General features: G+C 43.0%; 1 protein-coding gene across 1 annotated transcript in view; it reads left to right on the top strand.

Moving 5' to 3' along the window:
- Nucleotides 1–14,627, top strand: part of GOLGB1 (golgin B1) — a gene marked incomplete at both ends in the record, with an annotated part of 15,158 nt that extends 531 nt beyond the window's left edge. Inside the window, 6 exons of the mRNA XM_010010228.1 lie at nt 379–4,653; nt 4,783–5,402; nt 6,412–8,359; nt 9,521–9,699; nt 12,552–12,717; nt 14,496–14,627. Of these exons, the coding sequence (XP_010008530.1) occupies nt 379–4,653; nt 4,783–5,402; nt 6,412–8,359; nt 9,521–9,699; nt 12,552–12,717; nt 14,496–14,627 (7,320 nt within the window). The remainder of the gene's footprint in view (nt 1–378; nt 4,654–4,782; nt 5,403–6,411; nt 8,360–9,520; nt 9,700–12,551; nt 12,718–14,495) is intronic.
- Between the last annotated feature and the right edge of the window lie 2,390 nt (nt 14,628–17,017).

The raw sequence follows: 17,017 nt of genomic DNA on the forward strand, positions 1-17,017 counted from the left end.
ATGGCGAGCAAAACCTCCTTGTTGAGACATTATGGATAGGGTGCCAGGAAAATGTGGCTAGATAAGTACACTGGAGGGCTTGTGAAAATTGCAGCAGGATTGAAACATCTCTTGTAATCAAGAGAGAATAGGAAATAAGGGGATAGGAAGTTATAGTTATGGTCTAATCCTAAAGTCAGAATCTTCTATGCTGCAACTTCAGAACTGAAATGAACAGAAATGGCCTGACAAGTCGTTCTGTTATTAGAGAGCTACTATTTATTTCAATAGCCAGCTCTAAGAAGGGTATCCTTAAACTAAATGGGGAAAGCAGATACTTCCAAAAGTGCCCCTTTCATAGGACTCAAAGGAAAATTGAAACCTATTACTTTCTTTTAGGCAAGAACAGATGCCTTTCCCAATGGAAGTGAGCAGTTTGCTGAGGAAAGTTGTCCACCTGAAATTCTAGAATACCTGGCTGCAGAGAAACAGAAAGAACTGTCAGGTTTGCTGCTGGAACTGAAAGAAGCCCAAGAAGAAATAAATTTTCTGAAAAGGCAGCTCAAGGGCCCAAATGGTCCAACTTCTAGAGGTAGCCAAACAGGAGTAGCAGCTGACCAGCTGGAGGGTAATTCCCAGATACTGTTTCTTGAGAGGGAAGAACAAAAGGCTTCAGATAGACAAAATGAGTTTGGCAGTAGCTCATTATTGAGAGAAATAGATATTGGTGTGCTTCAGGAAAACAGAATCGATCTTCAAGAAGTGCCCCAGGGGAGTACTGTCCCCTGCAGAGAGGAGATGGAGGCAATGCAAGATTCTGCAACAGATCCAGAGCCTGGCATCTCTCAATCTCAAGAACTGATCAAGTTGCAAAACCAAATTGGCAAACTGCAAATAATTCTGCAGAAATCAGAAGAATCTTATAAGAAAGATCTAGGAGAAAAAGGGGCAGAAATAAATAGGCTACACCAGTTGGCTGAGGAATACAGAAAAAAAATAGAGTATTCTGATAGTGCATTTTGTGTTTTGATTGAAGAACGAGATCAGCTCCTGTGTCAGATGAAGGAACTTTCTACCGTAACAGAACTGAAAGAGCAAGTGAGGCAACTTGAGGACAATCTCACTTTTTCAGAAAAGCAGAGACTGTCAGACAGTCAAAGCAGTCTTCTCAGAGAACAAATCCAGAGCCTTAGAAATGAATTTAAATCCAAGGAGATAAAAATTGAAGCTTTGCAAAAAGACTTGGATGAAGCACAACTTCAGCTTTCTGACCAGGATGTGCAACTAAAAAGTCTGAGAAGCCAGATTGAGAAGAAGGAATGTGAAGTACTTGATCTAGAACAGCTTTTGAGGAAGAGTACAGCTGAGATAAAAGAACTTTGCCAAAACTTAGCCTCAAAGGGGCAAGAAGCAGCAAGCCTGGAACAGCTTGTTGCTGAACACACCAGGTCTATAGAGAGCCTGCAAAAAACCTTGCTGGAGAAAGACCAACAGATGACAGAGATCAGTATCAGCATGTCTGAGAAAATGGTTCTGCTGAATGAAGAGAAATTTTCTCTAGGAAATGAGCTGAAGAGTCTGAAAGAGCAAACAAGTCTATTACTAAAGTATCAGGAAGAAAAAGACCAAAACATAGAAGCAAAAGATACATATCTGAAATGTGGGACATCTGAGCACCAGTATGAGACAGAGGCAGTGTGTAAAGACACTGAGGTGTTAGCAAATAAAGTTGAACTTCTGAAAAACGAAAACGAGCAAGTAAAGCAGAAGCTGCAAACAGCACTTGCTAACAGGAAGGAGCTTCTGAAGAAGGTTAGCAAACTGGAGAATGAATTAGTACAGTTGCAAAGAGAACATGAATCTGAACCCTCAGTGGCTCAAGCAGCTGAGGGGGAAGAAAATTCAACAAGCATGATAAGCAGAGAAGTGAATCTTGGAAGCCAGCCCAGTGAAGAGTATCTAATTCAGCTGCTTTCTGAAAAGGAATCTGAGCTGCAGAGCATCCGGAAGGACCTGCGAGATAAAGAAACAACTGTAGCACAATTGCAGGCAGTGATTGAGGAGATGAGGCGAACCTTGCAAGGTAGGACAAACATTGTTCCAGTTAAAGATGAAATCATGGGGAGTCAGACAATTGCTGATGGAATTGTTGAAACCAATAAAAGCCCAAAAGATAATGAAGAAAATGAAAAAAATACTTCAGAAGTTACAAATCTCGAAGAAAACCAAAAGTCTGCTCTGAAAGAGAGAATTTCAGCTCTTGAACAAGAAAAAGAACAACTTCAAAAAAAACTTCAGGAAGCTCTGGCATCTCGCAAAGACACTATAAAAAAAGCTCAAGAAAAAGACAGGCATCACAGAGAACAGCTGAAACAGCAGAAAGATGATTACAACATCCTACAAGAACAATTTGATAAGCAAAGCAAAGAGAAAGAGAGCATCCAAGCTCAGCTCAGACAACTCCAAGAACAGAAAGGATCAAGAGAGAGTGTTCTTTTAAATCCAGGAGGGTTGGATTCTTCATGCACGAAAGCAGAAAATACAACAAATAACGAGCTTGTACAAGTTGCAGATGTTTCTGGGGATGAGGAAAAACTTGAAAACTTGTGGATGAAGAAGGAAGAATTGGAGTTTAATCTTAGCCATATGCAAAGTGAACTTGCTTGCAAATCAGAATTAGTCTTCCATTTGCAAGAGAGCACAGCACAGTTGTTACTGGAGATAGAAAGGCTGAAGAGAACCTCTGACAAAGCTGAGGCTAAAGCAGCAAGTCTTCAGGCAGAATTGGAGGAGAGTCGAGCAAAAATTTCTAGACGGGGCAGTCTGGAAGACCTGAAAACGCTTATACACAAAAAGGATGAAGAAATTGAATTTCTTAATTTGCAGGTAAGGGAGAAAAGTGAGGCTTTCAGTAATGTGCAGGCACAGTTGCTGGAAAAAGAGGATTCAGTCAAGAGACTATGTAGTCAATTGGAAACTCAAGCTCAGGTACATGAGGAGCAAAGCAAGCGACTGCAAACAGAGTTACTTGAAATTCAGGAGAAGCAAGATGATGGTGCAGAAGCAGCTAAACAGAAGAATCAAATGCAGAGGAAGTTGCAAGCTGCGCTTATCTCTAGAAAAGAGGCACTAAAGGAGAGCAGATCTCTAAAAGAGGAGCTGGCTAATGCAAAAATTACTATTGAAAATCTTTGTGTCAAGTTAACAAATACGGAAAGCCAAATATGTGGCCATGTTAAAGAAAGGGATACTTTGACAGAAAAGTTAGCGGGCCTCACTGAAGAGCGAGAAAAACTTACTGCAGAACTTGATAAAGTACTTAGAGAAAATCAGAATCTTGATGGATGCTGTAAAAACCTGACATTTACTGTGGATAAAGTTGTTTTAGAGAAGGAGAAGCTGGAGAAGGAGATGGGATCCTTGAAATGCTTTCAAGCCGCTGAGAGTTCTGAGTGGCATGAGAAATACAGGGAGCTTCAGAAAGAATATGAAACTCTCCTGCAGTCCTATGAGAATGTGAGTAATGAGGCTGAGCGGATTCAGCGTGTTTTGGAAACTGTTAGGCAGGAAAAACAGGAAATTTTCATTAAGTTGAAAAACGTTGAAGTAAAAAAAGAAGAAACAGATAAGCAGCTACAGGAAGCTGGACAGGAAATTGATGGACTGAAGGAGAAAATGAGGAAATTTGCAAAATCAAAGCAGCTAAAGATCCTGGAACTAGAGGAGGAGAATGAGAAGCTTAGAGCAGAGATGCATTTTACAGATGGAGGACCACACAGGATTGTAGATGTTACAAATGCTAACCTGAAAGAAGATCTGGAGAGCTCTAGGGGGGATTACCAGTCTCTTTCTACTCAGCTTGAGACAGTAATGGCTGAAAAGAAGTCTCTTAATCAAGAGATCACAGACTTAAAGTGTCAGTTGCAGTTAGCAGAATCTAAACTGAACAAAAGCAGAGAACTGGTAGACAAGTATGTTTCTCAGAAGACAATAGAGGAAGAAACAAATGAGGCAGTTGTCACACCACCACCACCACCAGTGGAGAACACAGAAAATCAAGCGAACATAAGTTTTAGACCACAGTCTTCTACTGCAAAGCTGGACCAAAATGCATTTGGAGGTAGTAGTCCTTGTGAAGATCTTGGTACCTACATACAGCAGATAGCTGAGCTCACAAAGCGAATCACGGAACTAGAAGATAATAGGAGGGCTTCAGAGCAACAGCTGGACAACATCCACATGTGTGCTGAGACTTTAGCAGGTGAGAAAAGGGTTTTAGAGACCCAAATGGAAGAGAAAGTCCATGAATTGAAGGCTCTTCAGGACACAGTTGCAAAAATGGAACAAATAGTCCAAAAAACCAAAGATGACCTCATCAAGATGACAGAACTGAAGGACACACTAGAAGCTGAGAAGGATGATTTGGAAGAAAGGCTCATGAATCAGCTGGCAGAACTTAATGGGAGTATTGGAAACTATCAGCAGGATGCGAAAGACTTGCAGATCAAAAATGAGCAACTGCAACATGAGCTTCAGGGTTTGCAGAAAATGGTGCATGAACTGGAGGAGGAGAAATGTCAGATGGCAAAGGAGAATAGTAAAGCAGGTTCAGAAAAGCAAAAGGAATTTGTAGAAAAGCTAAAATGCAGTTGGAGGGGAGACAGCAGCACATATGTAAAGGAGCTTCAGGAACTGCTGAAACAGAAACAGCAGGAGATAAAGCAGCTGCAGAAGGACTGTATTAAAAACCAGGAAAAGAACAGTAGTTTAGAAAGAACTGTTAAAGCTCTGGAATTTCTGCAGAGTGAGTCTCAGAAGGAGATAGAAGCAGCCAAAGATAATTTAGCTAAAGCAGTTGAAGACACTAAGAAAGCCCAGGCAGAACTTGCTCTCTGCAGAGTAGTACTGGATGATACCCAGAGCGAGGCAGCAAGGGTTCTAGCAGAGAGTGCCAAAGTGAAAGAAGAGTTGCAGGCAAACAACGAGAATATTAAAATACAAATGAAGAAAAAAGAAGACGACTCTGAGAGAAGACTGGAGCAGGAAAAAGACAAGCACTCAAAAGAAATTAAAAGCATGGAAGAAAAGCTAGCAGCTTTGCAGAGGGAGAAAGACTGCCTGGAAACGACCGTTGGTGATCTTCAAACCTCATTGATGACAAAGGATCAAGAAGTCAAGAAATTGGAAGGCAACCTAAACAAAACACTAGCCCAGCTTGCAGCTTTCACCAGGAGCATGTCTTCCCTTCAGGATGACAGGGATAGAGTAATAGATGAATCAAAAACATGGGAGAAGAAATTCACTGCAACTGTTCAAAAGAAGGAGGAAGAAATACGTTCAAAAGAGGAAACTTGTCTTGCTCTAAAGGACCAAATGAAGCAGATGACCATACATGTAGAAGAACTTCAGACTCGTATATCCAGGTAAAGAAAGTGATAATGACTCAGCTGGTATTCTTGTATTTCCTTTTGACAAGCCAGCAACCATTGGTGAGGTGGGAATTCCCTTTCCTTTTGCAGCATACCAGAAAGAATTTGGAGTATGTAAACATGCTAAAAGTCACATGATTGGCAAAACTAATGAATGCCTAAGATGGAGAGCAGAATTAGTCTTCCTGCTAAAGCCATAAACATAAAGCTTGTCTCTTGGATCACTTATGTTTGGATGGAAAAGAGGTTTGGGGTTATGTTGTAGGGAGTTACTACGTATTTGTTGTCTGCACAAGGATAAAGGGAGTACCTGTGTTAAATCTATTCTCTATGACAAGCAGCAGCCATCCGAATACCATCTAGAGTCTTTATTAGCCTCAAATTGGAAATAGATTCTTATGTAAAGAGTTGTTGCATTCAGAGGTTAAACTTGGCAGTCAAGAGAGCATTGGGATACATAATTCCAGTTTAATACCAAAATAGATTTTGAGGGGAAAATGTACATCTGGGAATTTCCAAAACTCAAACCTAAACTGTTCTACATGAGTAAAATTGTTCTATAAAGTTTGTGATCAAAATACTGTATCTTTGCATGCTGGACCATGAAATGAACATCAAGCATATGAGAACAGCGATTTCATTGGAAGTTGTTAGCTGCACTGGATGACAGAAAAGGATTTTAATGAGAAGGATGTGGTAACATTCAGTACCTATAACCTCCTCCATTTCTTCACTATTGACATAAAGATTTATCTCACCGGCCACTTTTAAAACATATTCACCTAGCACCACCCCCTTCAGACACTACTGCAGTCAGAACTTGAAAAGATGCCTTGAGTTTCAAGTTGAGGGGAAACAAATCACATAGATATTGCCATCTTGCTTTCTTAAAGTAAAACTAGTTTTTTGGCTTTTCTAAATCAGTATAATCAATGAAAAAATACCGTGGTTTTGGATACTGAGATAGTTTGTTGATTTGCTACTATCTCTTCTCTGTTTGTAGGCTGGAATACAACAAGAAGGACTGGGAGTCTGAATCCAGGAAGGAGATTCAGCATTATCAAAAGACATGTGAAATGTTAGAGGAGGAAAAAAAGGGGCTTTTGACTCAGCTTGAAGGATCTCAAAAACTGTACAGCAAGTCTCAAAATGAACAGCAAAAATTGGAGTCAGAAATCAGCAGCCTAAGAGACCGGCTTGCTGACTTACAGAATTCCTTCACCAAATGTGAATCAGTCAGAGACGAGCTGGGGAGCATGGTTAAGCAACAAGAGGCCAGTATCCAGAATTTCAAATTCACCTGTGAACAGCTTGAGGGTGATCTGCAAGCTTCCAAGGATCTAACAAATAAGCTGCATGAAGAAATTAGTGCCAAAGATCAAAAGATCATTAGTTTGCTGTCTGCCAAGGAGGAAGCAGTTGTGGCTGCTCTATGTGAATTACAGCAGCTACATTCTGAAGAAATGAATGAGTTGGAGCGTAGACTAAGTAAGGAGGAAGAAGATAAAAAAGCACTGGAAAATGAGAAGAACAAATTTCTTGACAAACTTGATTGTCTCACTGAAAAGATGAAAATAAGCAGAGAAGAAAGTAAGCAGCAGAAGGCACAACTGGACTCTTTCACTAAGTCCATGTTATCTTTGCAAGATGACAGAGACCGCATTCTGAGAGACTACAAGCAACTTGAGGAACGTCATCTTACTATAATCTTGGAAAAAGACCAGCTAATTCAAGAGGCGGCTGCTGAAAACAATAAGCTTAAGGAAGAAATCAGGAGTTTTCATAGCCGGATAGATGACCTAAACTCTGAGAATGCCAAGCTGAATGCAGAATTGGTGAGGTATAGAGAAGACTTGAACCAAGTGATTTCAATAAAGGACTGCCAACAGAAACAACTTCTCAAAACACAGCTTCAGCGGAGCCAGACTCTGGAAAAGGAGAAGGCAATCATAGAAATACAGCTGAAAGAGTCTCAGCATACTCAGGATGATCTCAGGAAGTGCATGGAAGCTTTGAGAGAGGATAAAGTCAGTATGTTGCAAGAGATTAAAACCCTTACGTCCTCTCTGTCTCAGGTGCAGAATGAGGTGACGGCATTACGTGAGGGAAGTCCTATCATGGAGTATCAAGCACAACTGAAGGCCCGAGAGGAAGAGGCACAAGAGCTGAGTCATAAGCTTTCCCTCTCTCATAAAAGGATAACAGAACTTGAGGCAGAACTAGTATCTATTCAAAGGGATGCAGCCAAGAGGGTGGGAGAGGCTGAGGACAGGCTTCGGAAGGAATTGAAGCACCTGCATCATGATGCAGGGATAATGAGGAATGAAACAGAAACAGCAGAAGAGAGAGTAGCAGAGCTGGCTCAGGACTTGATGGAAATGGAACAGAAACTTCTTGTGGTCACAGATGAAAACAAAGATCTCAGAGCTCAAATTCAGTCTTTTGGGAAGTCCATGAGCTCTCTTCAGGATAGCCGGGACCAGGCCAATGAGGAGCTTCATGTTTTGAAACAGAAATACTCTGCAGATTTAGAGGAACAAAAGACTCTAGTGCAAAATCTTCAGAAAGAGGTGGTTCATCTACAAAAGGAGAAATGTTTTACTGCCAGGGACCGAGATACAGCAAGGTCTGAGCTGGCAGAACTGCAGAAAGCCACTGATGAAAGAGGTCTTTTGGCTGAGATTGGGAAACTTGATCAGAAGCTCAGAGCAAAAGATGATGAGCTTCTCCATTTGTCTTCAGAACTGGAAAGCTCTTCCAACCAAGTCAAATCTTTCTCCAAGGCTATGGCAAGCCTGCAGAATGAGCGAGACCGTCTGCTGAATGAATTGAAAACATGTAAGATTGAAGAAGTGAAGCAAAAAGCAGAAGGGAGCACTTCCACCACTCCTTCAGAAGTGCAGAGTCTTAAGAAGGCACTGTCCTCCTTGCAGAATGACAGAGACAGAGTAGTAAGTCCTTGTTCTCTCTTCTTGCTCTTACTTAAAGCCCCATAGGACATTTGGATCTTCGGATCTTAAAATTTAGCACACTTAGATGGCTTATTTGCAGTGTGAAACATAGATAGTTGTCTTCACAGAATCACAGAATAATTGAGATCTTCTATTCCACTGCCCTGTGCAAAACAAGGCCAGCTGGAATAGGCTGCCTGAGACAGCATCCAGTCAGATTTTGAGTATCTCCATTGGTGGACATTCCACAACTTCTCTGTGCAACCAGTTTTTTTCATGTATCTGGAAGTGGTTTCCAGAATTAGTTGCTACATCACCTTCCCAGGAATGGAGATGAGTCTCACCAGCCTGCAGTTCTTCAATTCCTCCTTCTTGCCCTTCTTTTAGGTAGGGATGACATTTGCTTTCCTCCAGTCTTCAGGAACCTCTCCCAGGCAGTGTAACCTTTCAGAGGGAATTGGGTTGCCTCCCTGTGCTGGATTCTCTTTATTAATGCATGTGTCATGGTTTAACCCCAGCCAGTAACTCAGCACCAGCAGCCGCTCACTCACCCCCAGGTGGGATGGGGAGGAGAATCGGGAGAATGTAAAACCTGCAGGTTGAGATGAGAACATTTTAATAACTAAAGTGCAATATATTACTACTAATAATAATGATGATAATGATAAGGGAAATAACAAGGGGAGAGAATATAAAACTAAAAGGGGAAAGGGAAGGGAAAAAACCCCAATAACCAGCAGTGATGCACAATACAATTGCTCAGCACCTGCTGACTGATACCCAGCGTGGCCAAGCAGCAATTGGTCCCTTCTGAATAACTTTCCCTAGTTTCTGTCCCGAGCATGATGTGCTGTGGTACGGAATAACCCTTGGCCGAAACCAGGACAGGATGTTAAATCTCATTAACAGTAGAATTCACTGAAGATTTGGTTGGGATTTTTTTTTTTTTTTTTTTTTTTTAAGTCTGAGCAGTTTTTAGTAGACTGCTGTAATCACTGATTCAGTGTCTAGTTTCTCTGTCATCTGAATGTGACTTCTCTTCCTCCAGCTGCCACAGTGAGAAATACTCTTAAACACTTACAAGTGATAATCCTAGCTGCTTGCTCAGTTGTCACACTCTAATATTTCCCTTTAATTTTTTTTTTTTATTTACCTTTAAAGGTAAGAGAGTTGAAGAATCTGCAGCAGCAATACATCCTTGTTGGGGTAGAATCAGCTGAAAATTCTCTCTTAAAAGCACAACTGCAGCAATACCAGCAAGAAGCAGATAAACAGCACTGTCTCCAAGAACAGCTGAAGCAAGAAAGTATTTCCTACCAGCAGGAGATCCATCAGCTTAGGTGAGAGTTGTCTGATCACTGCCTCAGAGATGCAAATAAGCCATTTCTTTCACTCCAAGAGCAGTTGTGGGCAGAAGGCAAAGAAAGCTTCGAGAACCTCAGCTTGTCTGTGTCATCTGTCACTAAACCACTGCCCTGTTCAGGATTGGGCATTTGTTTATGTGTTTCCCTTGTTCAGCTTTCACCTCAGTCCTAGGGTGAAGGATTACAGCCCAGTGTATTGGAAGGAAATGCCCGTGAGAAACAGATCAATGGTCTTTTAATTTTTATTTCCTTCATCCAATGGTGGCCAATATCATCTGTTTGAGAGGAAAAACTTGGGCTGTTTCTTGTATTGGAGCTTATGTATATAATTACAGAACTCTCCATTCCAAGCTGATAATGAACACCATTTATTATCCCACTGATACCACTGTTAAGAAAAAGATCATTTTGTATGACTGTCTAATCCTTTGTTTCACTTGCTTTATGCTTTCTATTTTTAAAAACGTCTGTAATTCAAGTCTAGTAAATTGTCATCTCTGGTTGAACTAAAACTAGTCAGACAAATATACTGTCTTCTAAAAATGGGGAAAAATTCCTTTCAGGTACTTCAGAGATCCATCTAAGAATGACTGAACCTGGAGTGAAAGGGGTGAGGGGTTTTTTTTGGTGGAAAGATACATGGCTTATTCTTGTTCAAAGTGATATAAAAACTTACAGTGCTCCCTCCCCCTGCCATCGATCTGACCCTCAAACTACACTTCAGATCTTGTGAGGTGTAGCTATCTCAGCTTCCCTGTCAGTAAAGTAGGTCGGACACTGGCTTGCCTGCTTCTCTCAGTTATCATAACAATACTATTTGTAAAGTCCTTTGACAACAGAAAGCACCAACTACAGCTAGTAACTACAGCTAGTAATGCTAGTAACGATCCACTGTGGTGCTGGGGGCCAGAGTCAGTGGTCCCCTTCCTTGGCAGGAGAGAGTAAGAGAACTGAAAAATGAGACCAGGTGGTAGAAAGCAAAGGGACAGGTAGAACAGCAAAAGAGATGAGAGGAAAACAAGACAGGAGGTGAGACAGGATCAGCAAACAGAAGCAGAGATACAGGAAAGAAAAAGCAGCAGGAAACTCTAATGAAAGAGAAAGAAAGGGGGAAAATAATATGAAAATTGATTAATCAGGAATAGTCCTCCTGGCTAGTCCCCTGGGAAGGGCAGCAATGAGTCAGGTCAGGTGGGAGTCTGTGCGGTACCAGTGGGGAAAACAGGGTACTTCCCCAAGGGAGAACAAGCCAACCCCGAGTCATAAACACAGAGAGGCAGAGCACTGCCTGTCCATTATCTTACAGCTCCCCAGTGCCCCAGGCGTTACAGCCACTCAGAGGGGGGACCCACAGGTCTCAGCCAGCTGCCTGGCTCTGCTTGACCTGGCTTCTTCTCCCTCCCCTCCTGCTATTCCTTTGAAATCAGCAGTTAGCCTGCTGTCTATGTGCAAACCTCATGAAGGTTTAAATGCCCCAAGTTTGTGGGTATCTGATCATCTTTCAACCTCCCCATTTTGGTTTCCCCACTGTTTTCCCCCTAACTTTTCCTCTAACCTGAAGTTCTAGGCAAGATTTTAAGATGTGTGGCAATGCTCAGACAGGACTGCAAGGTCCTACACCTCGGTCGGCACAACCCCAGGCACAGCTACAGACTGGGCAGAGATTCAGAACAGCCTGCGGAGAAGGACTTGGGGGTGGTGGTTGATGACAAGCTTGACATGAGCCGGCTTCAGTGTGCGCTTGAGCCCAGAAACCAACCGTATCCTGGGCTGCACCAAAAGAAGCATGACCAGCAGGTCAAAGGAGGTGATCCTGCCCCTCTACTCTGCTCTCATGAGACCTCACTTGGAGGTCTGTGTACAGTTCTGGTGTCCTCAACACAAAAAGGACATGGAGCTGTTGGAGCAAGTCCAGAGGAGGCCACGAGGATGATCGGGGGCTGGAGCACCTCCCATATGAAGATAGGCTGAGAAAGTTGGGGCTGTTCAGCCTGGAGAAGAGGAGACTGTGTGGAGACCTCATAGCAGCCTTCCAGTATCTGAAGGGAGCCTATAAGGATGCTGGGGAGGGACTCTTCATTAGGGACTGTAGTGGTAGGACAAGGGGGAATGGGTTCAAACTTGAACAGTGGAAGTTTAGATTAGATATAAGGAAGAAGTTCTTCACAGTGGGGGTGGTGAGGCACTGGAGTGGGTTGCCCAAGGAAGTTGTGAATGCTCCATCCCTGGCAGTGTTCAAGGCCAGGTTGGACAGAGCCTTGGGTGACATAGTTTAGTGTGTGGTGTCCCTGCTCATGGCAGCAGGGTTGAAACCAGATGATCTTAAGGTCCTTTCCAACCCTAACTATTCTATGATTCTCTGATTCTAAGTTTGAAGCAGCTTACAAATTTTAATTACGTCCTGATAAAAGATTTATTTCCTGTGTAGTTTCTACAGTAAATAAGCTAAGGCTTCAAGTTTGCATATTGAGATCCATGCTATGGTCCTGGTGCGTATGTGACTTGAAGCAATGATAATGTTATGATGACAAGTGGCATTGTCAGTGACCTGCTTCACAAAGCTGTCTTTGCAGCAAGATTAAAACAATGTCCAGGAATACCAAAAGCGTGAGCGTTGAGCAATCTGTAGTGTTGAGCAAATACAGAATACTTCCTTAAACCTGCTTTTAAGGTTTCTGTGCTTAAGTGGGTTGTTTTGGTTTGGTTTAGTTGTAAAACTTCTTTTCTGGCATGGGGTAATGATAGGAAGTAGAATCAAATCAATACCTGGATATCATAAGTGATACTTGTAACTTCCTCGTCATTTTCCTTTGTGTCATACTGGGCAGACAAGAGAAAACTACCTGGGAAAAGCAGAACAGCAGCATAAAGGAGCAGTACCTGATGGTCATAGCAGAAAAAGACAAGCAACTGAGCCATTTACAAAGAATTATGCAAGAAATGGGACTGCCTCTCAACAAGTCTCAAGTTGTAGAGGAGCAATACCAAACAAAGGTGGGTGGAAATACACACATTCTTTATTGCATGGAAATGTGAAGCTTGAAATTCAGCCAGAGTAGCTTGTATTCGGGTATTATGTGTATATGTTGCTTGTATTCAGCTTGTACAGACTGCAGTATCAGATTTTGTAATGTAGCCTCAAAGGACTATACCAACAATGCAACTTGAATAATTGAAAACCTTTAGGAAACTCTGGCATACCCTTATGTGCTCTTGCCTTAGCTCATGCTTCCTAATGTTTCAAGAGAGTAAGAGAGACAGGGCTTCCTAGGCACCTTGGGTCCTTCTAAGCAGTATGGAATTCTCAGGTCTTTCTGGCTATTTTAGAATTGCCTCTTGCAGTGTGTTTGAATCAAAGATCTTCTGGTTTGGTTCTCCTTTCAATGTCACATTCTAATTTTTAAGTTTCCTGTTGAATTTTTAGTGCTTTTTTTACTGTGATGGATATCTACAATCCTGACTCAAGCCCAGAGAGGCTGAGGATAGAACATTGCACTTCCTGCCTTCTTTCCCCTGTATCACAGTGCTAAAAGTGGAGTGTAGTACGTTGAGTATTTTGCTTGGTCTAGGGAAGGGCACTTGCCTGCTGCATGTACCATAATACCATTAAGTTATGAGCAAGGAAAGAATTATTCTGCCCACATCTGTAATGTTCCAGTAAGAAGCTTTTATGTCAGTGGAGGAAAGAGGAAATCCCTTCTTAGCCCTTTGACATGCATGTGTCTATGCAAAGAAAAAGCTGGAACAACGTGCATGTGATCCTTTCCAGGCCAATGTGCAAGGTGTCTCTGCCCATGGCAGGGGGTTGGAACTAGATGACCTTAAGGTCCTTTCCAACCCTAACTATTCTATGATTCTGTGAATATGTTGGTGCTGACCTTTTAATCTGTGTTGAATGAGAGCAGTGTGGACATTGCTTTGGTTTTTTGTTTTTCTTGTTCTCATTCAAATGCGCTTTTTTTCCCCTTCCTGTATTGTAGACAGTTTTAAGACAACTTTTGAGAAGGATTGGCATGGTTTAAGCCCAGCCAGCAACTAAGTTCCACGCAGCCACTCGCTCAATTCTTACCTCTCACCCCCAGTGGGATGGGGAGGAGAATTAGGAAAAAATGTAAAAACGCACAGGTTGAGATAAAAACAGTTTAATAATTGAAATAAAAAGTAAAATAACAATAATGGTAGGAAATAAAGAGAAAAAGGAAGGAATAAACTGGTGATGCACAATACAATTGCTCACCATCTGCTGACTGATGCCCAGCTCATCCCCAAGCAGTGACTGGCCCCTTCTGGCTAGCTCTCCCCGATTTCTATCACGAACATGAGGTGCTGTGGCATGGAATATCCCTTTGGCTAGTTCGGGACAGGTGTCCTGTTTCTGTTTCCTCCCAGCTTCTCATGCCCCTCTTCACTGGCAGAGCACAAGAGACTGAAAAGCCCTTGATCAGGGTAAGTGCTACTGAGCAACAACTAAACCATGCATTATTCTCAGACTAGAGCCAAAACCCAGCACTGCACCAGCTGCTAGGAAGAAAATTAACTCTACCCCAGCTGAACCAGGACAGAGACTCATCATATGTGCAAGTTCAGTGATCTTTCTTAATTTGGATTTTCAAAGGGCTTCTAGGATATTTCTGTTTATTCCCCATTTGCTGTTTTGCTTGAGCAGATCAAATACCAGGAGTAATGTTGGGCTTTGACCTTGGAATACTAAACAGAGAGGACGAATACGCGAATGGGTTGTCATGTGTGCAGTATTGTTCTTTCCCTGGCAGATTTCTTCAGAAACTCTGAGAGGGGACTTCTCAAGCCTTGAAACAGAGACAAAGTATCTCCAGGCCCAGCTAAGTGACAGCCTGAAAGAACTTCACCAAAAAGAGCTCAGAATTCAGCAGTTGAACAGCAAGGTACTGATTACATTTTATACCTGCTTGCAGTCTGGAATAAGGAGTGTGGGGAAGAAGGTAGGCTTGAATAGGCCTTGAGTAGCAGGGATGAATATTTCTGTTCTTGTGGACATTTAATGAAGTAACACAAAATCAGACATATTAGTTAGAAGAGACTTCTGGAGATGATCTGGTACATCATTCTGATGCTCAAAGCAGCACTGTCACCAACATTAGATCAGGTCAGCCCCAACTTTGCCTGGCTGAGTGGTGAAAGAATAGATTCCAGAACCACACTGGACCTTTGACCAGTACTGCTCTACACTTTTAGTGCAAATATTTTTCTTAATGTTTAGTCTGACTCTTCCAAGCCACAGTCTGTGGCTGTGACCCCTTACTGTATTTTCTGCCACTACCAAGAAGTTGGCTTTGTCAGCTTTATGGCTCCCTCTAATTTCATTGTAAGCTATTGTAAAGTGACCCTTTAGCACGTTCTCTTTAGCAGGTTAAAGCAGCCCAGCTCTCAGTGATCTCAGCAGCCTTTTCCTTGGACTCCTTCCCATTTCTCTATGCATTTTAGAATCATTTAGTTTGGAAAAGACCCTTAAGATTACAGAGTCCAACCATTAACCTAACACTACTAAGTACACCACTAAACCATGTCCCTGCGTGCCACATCTACATGTCTTTTAAATACCTCCAGGGGTGGTGACTCAACCACTGCCCTGGGCAGACTGTTCCGGTGCTTGACAACCCTTTTGGTGAAGAAATGTTTCCTAATATCCAGTCTGACCTCCCCTGGTGCAACTTGAGGCCTTTTCATCTTGTCCAATCACTTGTTACTTGGGAGAAGAGACAGACCCCCCCTCGTTGCAACCTCCTTTCAGGTAGTTGTAGAGAGCAGTAACATCTCTCCTTAGCTGCTGCTTCTTCAGACTAAACAAATTCAATTCCAATCAGCTGCTCCTCATAAGACTTGTTCTCTAGACCCTTCACTAGTTTCGCTGCTCTTCTTTGGATATGCTCCAACACCTCAATGTCCTTCTTGTAGTGAGGGACCCAAAACTGAACATGGGATTCAAGGTGCCCCTCACCAGTGCTAAGCACAAGGGGCCTGCTGGCTACACTATTTCTGATACAAGCCAGGATACTATTGGCCTTCTTGGCTGCCTGGAAGCACTGTCAGTTCATTCAGCCACTGTCAGCCAACACCCCCAGGTCTTTTTCTGCCAGGAAGCTTTCCAGCCACTCCTCCCCAAGCCTGGAGTGTTGCATGGGGTTGTTGTGGCCTAAGTGCAGGACCTGGCACTTCATCTTGTTGAACCTCATACAGTTGGCTTCAGCCCATCAGTCCAGTCTGTCAATGGCATGGATTTTTTATTCTTAAGTAGTTGTTTAACCTTAAACAAAACCTGAACATGCTTTTTGACATGCTGGAGGGAAGGGATGCCATCCAGAGGGACCTGGACAGGCTGGAGAGGTGGTCCAATGCAGACCTCATGAAGTTCAACAAGAACAAGTGCAAGGTCCTACAGCTGGTTTGAGGCAATCCCAAGGACAAATAAAGGCTGGGTGAAGAATGCATTGAGAGCAGCCCTGAAAAGAAGGACTTTGGGGGTGTTGGTCAACGAGAAGCTGAACATGAGCTGCTTCAGTGTGTGCACACAGCCTAGAAACCACCCGTGTGCTGGGCAGTATCATCAGCAGTGTGACCAGCAGGTTGAAGGAGATGATTCTGCCCCTCTACTCTGCTCTTGTGAGACCCCACTTGCAGCACTGTGTGCAGTTCTGGTGTCCCCAATGTAAGAAGGACGTGGAGCCACTGGAGCAAGTCCAGAGGAGGCCACGAGGATGATAGAATCATGGAATGGTTTAGGTTGGAAAGGACCTTAAGATCATCTGGTTTCAACCCTGCTGCCATGAGCAGGGACACCACACACTAAACCATGTTGCCCAAGGCTCTGTCCAACCTGGCCTTGAACACTGCCAGGGGTGGAGCATTCACAACTTCCTTGGGCAACCCATTCCAGTGCCTCACCACCCTCACTATAAAGAACTTCTTCCTTATATCTAATCTAAACCTCCCCTGTTGAAGTTTGAACCCATTACCCCTTGTCCTACCACTACAATTCCTAATGAAGAGTCCCTCCCTAGCATCCTTATAGCCCCCTTCAGAAACTGGAAGGCTGCTATGAGGTCTCCATGCAGTTTCCTCTTCTCCAGGCTGAACAGCCCCAATGTTCTCAGCCTGTCTCCATATGGGAGGTGCTCCAGCCCCTGATCATCCTCGTGGCCTCCTCTGGACTTGCTCCAACAGCTCCATGTCCTTTTTGTGTTGAGGACACCAGAACTGGACACAATACTCCAAGTGAGATGTCACGATGGGCAGGATCACTTCCTTTGACCTGCTG

Source organism: Nestor notabilis, unplaced genomic scaffold (genome assembly GCF_000696875.1).
Source record: "Nestor notabilis isolate BGI_N333 unplaced genomic scaffold, ASM69687v1 scaffold862, whole genome shotgun sequence".
NCBI classification, from domain to species: Eukaryota; Metazoa; Chordata; class Aves; order Psittaciformes; family Psittacidae; genus Nestor; species Nestor notabilis.